The sequence below is a fragment of the Leptinotarsa decemlineata genome, unplaced genomic scaffold (assembly GCF_025532065.1).
Source record: "Leptinotarsa decemlineata unplaced genomic scaffold, Ldec_3_MD MMD2_tig00004307_RagTag_RagTag, whole genome shotgun sequence".
Taxonomy (NCBI): Eukaryota; Metazoa; Arthropoda; class Insecta; order Coleoptera; family Chrysomelidae; genus Leptinotarsa; species Leptinotarsa decemlineata.
In genome coordinates this window covers 6,669,039-6,682,176 of record NW_027412606.1, presented here as the reverse complement: position 1 = coordinate 6,682,176, position 13,138 = coordinate 6,669,039, and the positions used below count along the sequence as shown (strand labels likewise).

Here is a 13,138-nt window from a genome sequence, read left to right as displayed (position 1 = left end):
CATTTAAAGTAGAACTCATGTGAATGATATCTGATTTTCATTCCACAACGAATGTTTGAAATACAAACTGAGTAGAGAAAAGTATCTTCTGTATAATTCAATTGTTCATATAGAAGTATTTGTTTCGAAAGTTTTTTTTCTTTCGTATAATTCAATGTTTATATGAAAGTAGCTGTTTCAGGAGGACTTTCTTTCAGTTTGTGTCTGAAAGTTACTTCTTTGCATGATTCAAATTTGATTCCTTCCTTCCTTTCTTTGGAAGAATCCCTCATCCTTTTTTTTTGGTATCAAGATGGAGTAGTAGAAAGCCAAAAACTTTCTTTCCCAAAAATTAATCACTTCAAAAAATATAACCTCTTCCATTCATCATCAAATAATTATGCTCGTTAAAAAATGACATTTATGTGAAGGTGAGACGTTTGTCAAACCAGAAAAATCCAATACATGTTTGCATTTCTTACGACAATTTAAATCTATATTATATCTATTTCAGTTGACTTTGGTAGTCAATATCGAATAACTATGAAAAATACTATTTATTGAACATTCAAGTTTTTGGAATTTTTTTCCTGTCTCAAGAATATCTTAAACTGAAAAATGAAAGCAAATAATGAATTAAAAGAACGTACGTGAATAACTCACCAAGATATGGTTCAAAAATCTAATGGCATAAATGTACTAAGATGAAAAACGATGAGCAGATGAAAAATTTTGACAAATGTTGAATAATCTGTCATATCATCAGAGCATAATAAATGTAATATCTCTCGAAATATCACAAATATCAAAATTTCCACGAAGTGGTGTAAAATTATTTCTTATTTCTATTTGAAAACTAAAACACCCCTCACAACTGATGAAAAATATATTGTGATATACAGTATTAGGAATTACACGTTGAAAGGTAAGACCTCGTTAGTCTTCAGCTCGCACAAGTTTTCACTTCTGAGGGTTGTCGTTTGCAGCTAGTTAACGGAAAAACCTATTTTGAATATATTACATGCACATTCTGCATGTGTGACTGTAATTTCGGAGGGTCACGTTATGGATTATAACAATACCGAAATTATATCTGTAGAAAATGATATAACTTTGAGATTCATTTCTTGGAATGGTTCACATTAGTTAAAGTCAGAATTCTTCAAAAAAAACTCGATAATACAAAATTTAAACAAAATTCATAATTACGTTTTAACTTTTGGGTAAATAATTACAATGGAAATCAAAATAATCAACTCTTAAATTTTCTTAATTGAATTCACTACTGATAGTTGATTTTTTTTATTTTTACATTTTTACTGGGAATTGTATTCATGATAACTATGTATAGTCCAAAATTATACTCGAATCCATTTTCTCTGATGACATGACAGATTATTCAACATTTGTCAAAATTGTACCCCTGTCTGTTATATGTATGTTCATTAACCTATATTTGAAATGGTAAGCTAGGGTGGTTGTCATGACGGCAGATAACAAAAATAGAGGTACAAGTAGAAGGTACAAAAACTGTGGACGAGGTACTAACCAAGTGCAAATTACGGGCAAATTATGAAAGAATATGGTTTGTTTCCGTATATTGATGTTTTGTAAGGCTTATAACATGGTGTCAGAAGTAGCTACTTATGTGTGAGATACTTTTCTCTAGTCAGTTTGTATTTCAAACATCACTTTGTGGAATGAAAATCAGATATCATTCACATGAGTTCTACTTTAAATGAATGGTAACAAATTGCACTTACATAGAACACTGTCATACTCACGGGTTTACATCGATGTTTCGCTTCAAGACACTTGCCCTAAGACTCTTCAGTACCGAATTGGATAACATTATAGAAATATAGAAAATACACACACTTCATTCATGAATTACGAATTTTCAATGTCACGGAATAAGCTTGATCTGCTTATGTCATCGATGACATCGTAATGACATTCATTCACCTATTTGATTCAATCCCAGCCAAGAGGAATCTTATTTGAATTGAAGGGGTTATATTTTTAGGAGTGAATAATTTTTGGGAAAGAAAGTTTTTGGCTTTCTACTACTCCATATTGATACAAAAAAAGATGAGGGAATCTTCCAAAGAAAGGAAGGAAGTAATCAATTTGAAAATAAGTAACTCTATACATGGATGTGTAGATCATGCAAAGAAGTAACTTTCATACACAAACTGAAAGAAAGTCCTCCTGAAACAGCTACTTTCATATAAACATTGAATTACACGAAAGAAAGAAATTCTTTCGAAATAAATACTTCTATATGAACACTGAAATATACAGAAGATACTTTTCTCTACTTAGTTTGTATTTCAAACATTCGTTGTGGAATAAAATCAGATATCATTCACATGAGTTCTACTTTAACTGATTGGTAACAAATTGCACTTACATGGAACACTGTCATCCTCACTGGTATACATCGATGTTTCGCTCTAAGACACTTGCCCTAAGGCTCTTCAGTACCAAATTTTATAGCATTATAGAAAATACACACAATTCATTCATGAATTACGATTTTTAATGTCAAGGAATAAGCTTGATCTGCTCATGTCATCGATGACATCGTAATGACATTCATTCACCTATTTGATTCAATCCCAGCCCAGATGAATTGAAAAGGTTATATTTTTAGGAGTGATTAATTTTTGGAAAAGAAAGTTTTTGGCCTTCTACTATTCCATCTTGATACAAGAAAAGATGAGGGAATCTTCCAAAGGAAGGAAGGAAGTAATCAATTTGAAAATAAGTAACTCTATACATGAATGTGTAGATCATGCAAAGAAGTAACTTTCAGATACAAACTGAAAGAATTCAATGTTTTTATGAAAGTAGCTGTTTCAGGAGAACTTTCTTGTTAATCATTTTTGAAGTATCAATATTCGAGAAAAATCAGTGGCTCGACCTCACACTATTTTATATTTACTCAGAACATAATAAATCGTGGCACAATAAATGTTGAAAAAGTGTTCTTTATGAAAGTTGATTACGAAAGTTCTAAAAGCATACTTTAATTTACCTAACTTTTTGCAAATTCCGTCAATCTGAGTATCGAATTCCAATTCAAAATCCAGTTTATTGCCCAATAATAATAATATCGTTAATAATGCATAAAAAATGCATTTATACATAAAAGACAATGGGTTAGCCAAAGGCTATCTTTCACCCCTCCCAAAAATTATACAGTGACCATAAGAAAATAATTATAAAAATACGTATTTACTATCATAAGAATGAAAGAGGAAAGAAACAATAATAGATCATATAGTTACTAATAACTTTTGATATTCTTAACATTATTTTGGTCAATTCAACAATTTCATAGCACTACCATACAGTAAATTTAAAATTTTTTAAATTAGCGCTGAGCAGTAAGCGTCTGTGATTTTCACTTCTCGCTCAAATTGATGAATATTATGATTCAAAAGAGGTACAATTTCTTTCAGATAAGAAAGGGCTATATAAAAAAATCCTTGAAATTCGTAAGTACGGTGCCTAGTAATGTTGAATGAGTTAATTCTCAAATTGACCATATGTATGTCAGAATGCCTGCTTAATAAACTATTGGATTCTGTACCTCACATTCAGCCCCTTCGTTTTTAACTAAAATGGTGTGACATGTTCACCATAATATATGGTATACAGCATACGAATCGCATGGAAGCATTTTGTATACGTTGTAACTTCTGCTTGTTATATTGTGGCAAAAAACTGTAATACACCGAATAACAATACCTGAATTTCATTTCTTCTGATAACTGATACTTGAATTTATATTTTGAGTTTGAAGAATGATACTTTGAAAATGTTTGTCACATGTTTATGGAAAGACAAAGTGCTATCTATGGTTACGCCAAAATTTTTAGCACTGTCTACCCAATCAATGTCTGCGTTATAGTGAGTGAGCCTAAAATTACACCGAGTTTCTACTATTTGTCTTTGAGATCCTTTGCATAAGGCCAGAGTTTTATATGGATTGATTTTCAGTCCATGATTCTCGGGAATGTTTTGTGCGAATCTGTGTTTATATTGGCCACGCAACTTTCTGTATCTGTGTTATGAGAAGACAAATATAACTGTATATCATCTGCGAATAGATGTACCTGAGAATGTGATAAGAAAGTGGGGTAATCAAAAATAAACACTGAAAACATCAAGGGTCCTAAAATACTTTCCTGCGGTACACCTGAGATTGTTTCTTTTAGGGATGGCCATGAGTAATCATCCAGTTTGACTTGTGAGATAGCTGGTCATCCATTTAAGAGAAATGTCATCGAATCCAATGAACTTGAGCTTGCTGATGAGTAAATCGAAATTAACTAAATCGAAAGCTGTACAATAACGTTGTTGTGTCTGTACTAAATAAAATAGTAACGATTTTGGGTCACATCCAAACCTTACATGAGAACGATTATACTTTAAATTTTCATATTAACACATGTTTTCAGGAATGGATCCAGCTACGAAACGTTACCTATGGAATGCTCTCTGCAAAATTCGTGATAATGGCAAATGCATAATTCTAACTTCGCACAGTATGGAAGAATGTGAAGCTTTATGTACACGACTTGCTATAATGGTTAATGGTAACTTCCAATGTCTGGGATCCACACAACATTTGAAGAACAAATTTGCGGAAGGTTATACTTTGACAATAAAGATGAAAAAACTGCCAGAAAGTTCAGGTCTTCAGCATTCTGAAACAGACCCGACTGAAAGGTTCATCAAAGAACATTTCCCTAGTGCTCAATTGAGGGAAAAACACCAGGAACTGTTGACTTACTACATCACTGACAAATCGACTCCTTGGTCAAAAATGTTCGGCATATTAGAAAAAGGGAAACGAAGTGATCTCAATATTGAAGATTATTCATTGGGACAGAGCAGTCTTGAACAAGTGAGTATAAATCACTTCTTTATTTGAAAATATGTCGCTCTAAATTCTGATAACAATTCGAGTTACTGCAAAATATACTACCAATAATCAGTTATACTCAACTCGTCAAAATCTACAGAATTTTGTATTGGAAACATGTTGAATACTGAACCCACATAAATCGAAAAAAAATAATGCACTTGTTTCAAAAAAAAACATCAATAAAAAACGTTACTGCTGGCATATTCATATTTATTCTGCCCACAATTTATGGGTATCTGCTAATATGATTTCTAATGTACTAATGTAATCTACTACTTCACTATGGAAATTTCTAAATATGAAACTTTGGGGACGTTCGAGTATTACATAGAGGGAGGCGGAGGGGTCTTTGCTTTGTTTATTTTTGACGACAGGGAGGGCGTTTTAGATGGTGATTTACGTCAGCAGCAGTTATTCATTTTTTTAGACATATGGCAACTTACATATTGTCTATGTTTGAAAAATGAAAAATGCATATAACAATGTTTTTGTAAGCATGGGAGGGAGGTGAGAGATTTGCTTACTTTTGTTGACCATGGAAGTGGGGGTTGGGGGGTAAATAATTGTAATAAATATGTTTACATAATACCTGAACGACTGTTTTCAACTATGAAGCCCACTGAAAAAATCAACCAAGGTATATTTGTTTTATTTTTTCGAAATTATCATGCTCATATTCAGTACAAAAGCAATTCAAAAATTTGCCAATGAAAAATTTGTATATCAATTGACGATTTTTATGGAGGAAGTTAGATTAGGTTAGGTCTGGAGTGACTGGGTCTATTCGACCCTCCACTGCAACCCACAAGGTTTCATTTTGGCTCACACCTATTCACACTTGACCAAATGAACTCAGCTTCCTAACGAAGCTGATTAGTTTGTATGATGGGTGGTCTTTCAGGTCAGATGGTAAGAGTACGGCTCTGCCGAACTCTAAGAACCTGATTCGTTCCCCAACGGGGCAGGCACAAAGTATATTATGCTCTGTTGTTTCATCATTTTCCAAACAGAGGTGACACACACTGTCTTCCGACAGTCCAAGACTCTGCATATGATGATTCAAATGACGGTGACCTGTAAGAAGGCCTGTTAGACATCGTAGTTCATCCCTACTGTAGTCCAACAACTGTTTGGTATCAAGTTTTGGAGGGTGAATAAACGCTTTGGAATGAGCCAATCCTGGAAGATTCTGCCAGAAGTCTATAAATCTTCTTGCTTGCTGACCCCCTTGCAGCACCCTCCCTTGCAAGGAAGTCAGCAGCTTCATGGAATCAGCAGCTATATGAATGATCTGCCAACTTTCTTAGACATCGCAGATGTATTTATTTACGCAGATGACTCAACTTTTTCAATCAGAAGCAGGAATTTAGAAGAGATCGATAGAATGTCAAGTGAGATACTGTCACGAGGTGAAGCTTACGCAAATATTTTATCTTTGAATGAAAACAAAACTGAAGCAATAACTTTCTCAAAAAATATAGCAAAATACTAGGATTTCACATAGATTCCAACCTGAACTGGAAAGAAGACAATCAGAAATTGCAAAAAAAGCTGTCCAGAAGTCAATTTTCATTCAGCAATCTCAGAGAAATAGTATCAAATAAAGTGTTGAAAACTGTATATTACGGTATGGTTCACTGCCACTTAAGTGGCTATGACTATGACCATGACTAATGTATGGGATTTTAATATGGGGCACAAGCTCAGCGTGCCACCAGATATTATTAAATAAAAAAATTGTTAGAACTATGGCTAAGGCTGGACCAAGGGAACATGCCAAACCATCGTTCATCAAAATGCAAATTTTAAGACTTCCATGTATATATATATTACAGAAGCCATCTTGTGGATACACCAAAAGAAAAATGCAAACACTACGGGGAGTGAAATTCATAAGTACAATACCTGCATTAAAGAATTGTATAGACTACCTCGAGTGAACTACACTAAAACAATGAAGCAGACTGACTATCTACCAATTAAACTATATAACCTTATAATGGTGGATTGGAAGACATTCACTACAAAAAAACTGAAACACTACTTAAAACAATAATTTCTTGTAAATCCACTTCATAATATTGAAGATTTTTTTCCCATATATGGACTAAATATTTAGTAATGTCTATTTAACGTACTACCTTACATAAAGCCTAGTTTCTTAGCTTATATCTACACCTCAGTCTTGACGTACCTACACAATTATGTTGTGAATTCATCTCATAAACATTTTTGTAATTTTTAAAAGTTAATAAATATCTTATCTTATCTTTTCATTGCCTTTCAGGCTAGTATGGTTAGGAATCCAGGCCAGAGACAATCTGTTAAGTTTCCCTATCGAGGAGAGTCGATACCAATTTAGACTTCGCTCGGTAGGAGCCAAGGGCTACCAACGCCGCTTGACTGTCCAAAAATATTTTCATTGACTTGTGTTGGATTTATCCAATCTCTCCTCACACAATTCAATAGCTTAAACTTCCGCTTGAAATACAGTCGCATAAGTTCCTAGGCAGGTAGATAACTCTGTCCTGAGTCTGCGACTGAAAACACCTGCACCAGAACCGGAAGGTGTTTTTGATACATCTGTGAACCAACAACTATCTGCTTTTAATATTTCTTTCTCCTGGAAGATCCAGTCCTCTCTACTCGGGAATAGTACTTTATAAGGCAGTTCGTAGTTGATATTTGGAAGCATTCAGTCAAAGGTCATTTCCAGAATGCTGTGACTTCGAGTGTCAACCAACAGTCTGTTGCACTCTGCAATAAATTGATTTGTGCAATTGGCAATGTGCACAAGTCTGTATGCAGTCCATCTAGCCTCTCTCTTCAGAAAAATGTGGAGAGGAGGTAGATCTAGAAGGATCTCCATGGCCGCTGACGTTGGCACCACTGATAGCCAGACAAGCCTATCTCTATGAGCCAGAGAGCATCGCTTCGGCCACTAGGCAATTGCACCATAAGTGATTATTGGTCTGACGATCATCACATGAATACAGTGAATTTGTTTGGGACCTCAACCCCAAATTTTACCACAAATCCTTTGACATGTCCACATAGACAGTCTGGCTTTGTGTAAAACCTCCGTTCCGAATGGAATGACCTGACCATTGAGGAAAAGTGGCGTTAGATCGTCCAGTTTTCTCCTCTCGGTGAAGGGGATTAACACAGTTTTGCTGGGGTTGATAGACATCTGTTTCCTCAGGCACCAACTGTGAACAATGTCCAACGCGCTTTGGAGGATATTACAAGCTACCTTTACGCACGTGGACCTTGCCAGGATGACAAGTTCATCTGCATAAGCTTTTCTTCTGTCGGGGGCATCAAGCAGACTACCCATCAGGAGTGACTACAGAAGGGGAAATAGTACCCCACCTTGGGGGCAGCCCCTGGTGACCGTGAACCTAGTGGCAGTTCTGTTTACTAGCCATAGATCCAGCCAGTTATGGTCGATTCTATACCCTTCCTAGACAGAGACAATCTCATAGATTTAGGTAGTGCATTCTCAAATGCTCCTTCGATATCAAGAAATACAGTAACCGCAATCTCCTTGTTGTCAAGGGATCGGGAGATTTCCTCAACGAGTTTGTTTAATGCTAAATCTGTCGATTTGCCGGTTTGACGAGCATACTGGTGGTTATTCAGGAGGATGCATATAATGATACCCTCCTGATGTGTCTGTGCAGAATCCTCTCAATTCCTTTCAACAGGATGGATGTAAGGCTGATTGGTCATACCGTTTTAGGGTGTGGGTATCTCCGACGTACTTTAGGTATATATACCTCCCTTCTGCCAACCAACTGGGCGGTATATAGTTCCACGCTAGACTAGCTCTATACAATTTTGTGAGAATAGGTAAAATTGTTTCCTGTCCGTTTTGAAGAAGAGCTGGAAATATACCATCCTCTCCGAGAGATTTGAAGGGCTGAAAAGACTTGATAGCCCATTCAACTACCGGTGCTGTCATAACCTTTGTGACGTCCCAATCGTTCTTTTTTGGGCGTTTAGCGCTCTCGAAGATGGGAGGTCTGTTGTTACCAAGAGTCAGATTTCCAGGAAAGTGGTTTTCTATCAAAAGCTCTAACGTTTCTTTACAAGAGGTCGTGAATGTTCCATCGGGTCGTTTGAGCGACCCAATTCCAGCAGTCGGCTCTCTAGAGAGAATCTTGTGAATTCTTGTGCTGTGAGGTAAATCAGAGCTACTTTCACAAAGTCTTCAAAATGTTTCATATTTTGACAAAATCAAGTTTTTGTTTTCTCAAAATTGTTACAGTTGCTGTTTTGTCCGTTTTATGAAAATCCGCTTTCATTTAAATACACTTCATCTTCTTACATCGAGAGGAAAAAATAAAATATCATTTGTCCGAGATCATTCTAAGAAATTATTTAATTTTAGTTCGTAATATCATAACATTCATCATTTTCCATTTATTTTCTGACTCAAGACATGGAATATAAATAATGAATATGATCAACATCTAATAATCGGCACGGTTCACTTGAAACATTGAAGAATACAAACCGTATTCATCAAAAAAGTATTCATTTGATAATATTATTTAATTTTTTGGAATGAAAGTTTGTTCTATTGTGATATTTCATTTGTTATGTGTATTTCAGGTGTTCCTAACTTTCACCAGAAACCAGAACGAAATGACATAAAATGCGTGCCTCACTTTCTACATAAGGATTGAACTGGATTTCCACCTAGTGTATGTCAATAATGGAGCTATGGAACAAATCAGCCTAATGAAACTCCCAAGAAAATCAGTATTATTTTCAGTTCACATCTGGTTTCATTGCCTTCATTTGAACGTTAATAATCTCTAACTGCCAGCGTTTTTTCCCGAAAACATTTGGTATTATTTCATGCCACGTCCCTATAAATAAACTTAGTTTTTTTGATTGGTGTAGATCCGGCTCCGTAAAATAATTATTGTGATACACTTTTGAAATATAATAAGTAGCATAAGTTTTTAAAAATTGAAATGTTTCATTCACTCTCAGAACAGACCTTTTGGTTTGCATAATTCTTTTTTGAGATTTGCCAAATAACTGATTATTATGATGAATAGAATACAATGAATTTTCCTTTTCGTTTATTTGGAACGAAAGAGGGAGTCTTGATTGTCAAATTATCCTCAAGTAACATCAGTCTTTTATCATGATGTGAGAATAGTTTTGCATTTATCAAATTATTGGGAGAACAATTCAAGTATGTATTGGAAAAATGAAAATATTCAGACGGATCAGAAAAATTCTGAGTATGCAGTAAAACTCATGTCTTACTCTTTATAGACATTGAATAAATATGTTACCAAACATAAAACATTAATTTCAATTTTTTCTATTTGAAAATTAAAAATAAACTTTTACAGTTTGAATATAAACATAGAGTTGAATTGTTTTTGTACCTCTTCTTCAAATTACAGATGATCAATATTATGTAACCCCATATTTGCGTGAATAATTCTGAATAGAATGCTGGTATTGATTTTTTTTTCATTTTATAATGTGATATTTCTTTATTATTTCACCTGATTCATATTTCTTTCAAATTATTTCCATATCATTTTCTATTGTGTTTTTCAATGACTCATTTCTTTCGCACTCTCATGAATTTTATTTCACATTTGAATCAGTGAATTTGATTTTGTTTCTCTATATATCATTCCGATTTTCATTATTTTTGACAACTGATGAAAAGATTTCATTTATTCAACTGATGACCTATTCATTTCGTAGAAATTCTTATTGAGTATAGGATAAAGGAATTAATTTTTGTCTGATTTCTACTGAGTTTTTTATTTGTTATAATAATGAGGATCTTCAAACAGTGGAAGGTTTATCTCTCACAATTGTTAACAACATTTTTATTCTTGAGATTTTCTGTTTTCCAAAACTAATCAGAATGAAATCATTTTATTGTGACTCAAGTTATTTTATACAAACTTCAAAAAAAAACAAATTATGGATGTAGCATGAAATTGTTTGGTTTCAATAATTTTCATAAACAAAGAAATTGTTTTGTTTATCTGTTCCTGTAAGAAATAATATTATTCCTATGAAGTATTTTTTCAATTAGTCTAATTGTGCATAATTTGAAGTATTAAATGAATATTTTTTAAGAACAACTTTTTCATTTCAAATTTCTCAAGGATCCAAAAATATTCCAACTAGATCGATCGATGACAAGTCTGGTGATATACACCGTGTTCAAGAAAAGAAAGATCAGCATGGGGATATCTCAAACGGTAAGTAATACGGGGTCGATTGGATTAGAGAAAAGTAGCGCATTTATGTGCCTAATAATATGCCATTCAGAAAGTTTTAATATTACGAGTAGTTTCGGAGATACACTATAACGTAAGCAGAATTTTTCTGCGATGTTTCGTTTTTTAGAGAACATCATCAACTTTGTATTTTGATATAGTCCGAAACTGAAGTATACCGTGTATCCGACTCCATTTTTCATTGTGAATACAGCAACGTATCACACAATATTATTTCATAACCATTTCTCGTGCAAAATGAAAACTGATTACTCAACCTGCTTTTCTTCAATTTCAAATAGGTTGCGCTGGAAAAAATGTTATATTTTGATACATGAAGTGAATTGATTAGTTTTATTCATAATAAAATAACTAAGAGCTGATATGTTCAATGGGAAATGAACAGAAACTTATGATAAGTGTTCAAATAACCCGACGTTATTTTCTAAGCACAAGTACGCTGGTCTTACAGTAGAATTTTACACTTGAGTTAACATATTCGGAACAATATTGTTGAAGGATGCAGTAACCAATATTAGCAAATCTTCTTCATTCTGAAAAGTATGAGAGTACACTTGATTTTTGATATACACCCAAAGAAAAAAGTCTAGTGGGGTTAGGTCGGGGGACCTTGCAAGCCAGGATGTATCACTATGAGGATCAATTCACTGTCCTGGTAAGCGACGGTTCGAATAATCACAAATAATTCCAGCGTTATGTGTGGGAACACCATCTTGTTGAAACCAGCATCTGTGAGTAACTGCTAAAAGCAAATTATCTAGAGCGTCTTTCAAATCATTCACTGACAAATTTATGTACCGCTCTTTTGTTGAATTTTAAATTGAGAACTAGACGTCTAAATATTGATTTACCAAGTTGTCGCCTCTCTGGATACTTATTGAGTATGCACGTTTGGTATCAACACAATTTCTTTGGGAATGTAATATGACAACATATAACATTTTTTAGTATTCGAAAAGCTACCGTTTTCCATTTTCAACACAATTTAGGTAGATAACGAGATGTTAAAGTAGCAACAGTAATATGTCAAAAATTCTACTAAACAACAGTATTATTATGACAACAAAACATTAGGAGTACTTTTTTCAGAGCGTACTATCTAAAACTGAAAAAAGCAGGTCAAGTAATCACTTTTCATTTTGCGTGAGAAATGGTTATGGAATCATATTGTGTGATACGTTACTGTATTCACAATGGAAAATGAAGTCGTATACAGGGTATAATTCAGTTTTGTTCCATATAAAAAATATAAAGTTGATGATGTTTTCTAAAAGACGAAACGTCACAGAAAAATTCTGCTTTTGTTATCGTATAGTCTTCAAAAAATGGCCATGACAAAGTGCTATTTGTTTTACATTTCCTTCGAAAATAAAGCTAGGAGAAAATAAAAACTAATTTCTCAAATTTCGGTTTTTCTCAGATATCTCCGAAACTACTCGGAATATTGAAACTTTTTGAATGAAATATTATTAGGCACATAAATGCGATACTTTACTCTATCGACCCCGTATTACTTACCGTTTCCGATATCCTCATGTTGTTCATTTTTATCTTGGACACAGTGTATATTATCATCAGGTGAGTAACCTGTAAATTGTAAAACAAACTACTTGAAAAAAGTTGCATGAAAATGAATAACAAAATTTTGTTTCATCCAATATTCTTCATTATAAATACACCATGTAACAAAATATTCCCACTTAATATTAGGTGATAATGAACGCACCTCTTCATTAATTTCAATTCGTTTCGAAATATCATATACCTAAAAAACGAATTGGTTAACAAATACACTCTGACGTTTCTCTTCAATTCTGCGACTGAAAAAATAAAAGCAATCATTCTCTCAATTTATCGAGACAATGGGTAACTATTCCTAACACTGTATTAGTATTATTAACGATGATTGCTTCTGGAAGTAACACTTGTA

At 33.8% G+C, this 13,138-nt stretch overlaps 1 protein-coding gene across 3 annotated transcripts in view; it reads left to right on the top strand.

Moving 5' to 3' along the window:
* LOC111510619 (phospholipid-transporting ATPase ABCA3) overlaps positions 1 to 11,049 on the top strand; it is a 122,688-nt gene extending 111,639 nt beyond the window's left edge. For all 3 annotated transcript variants that reach the window (XM_074178878.1, XM_074178877.1, XM_074178876.1), the window contains exons 21-22: positions 4,449 to 4,897; positions 9,536 to 11,049. In XM_074178878.1, coding sequence (XP_074034979.1) covers positions 4,449 to 4,897; positions 9,536 to 9,577 — 491 coding nt within the window. In that variant the 3' untranslated portion in view covers positions 9,578 to 11,049. The remainder of the gene's footprint in view (positions 1 to 4,448; positions 4,898 to 9,535) is intronic.
* The last annotated feature ends 2,089 nt before the right edge of the window (positions 11,050 to 13,138 follow it).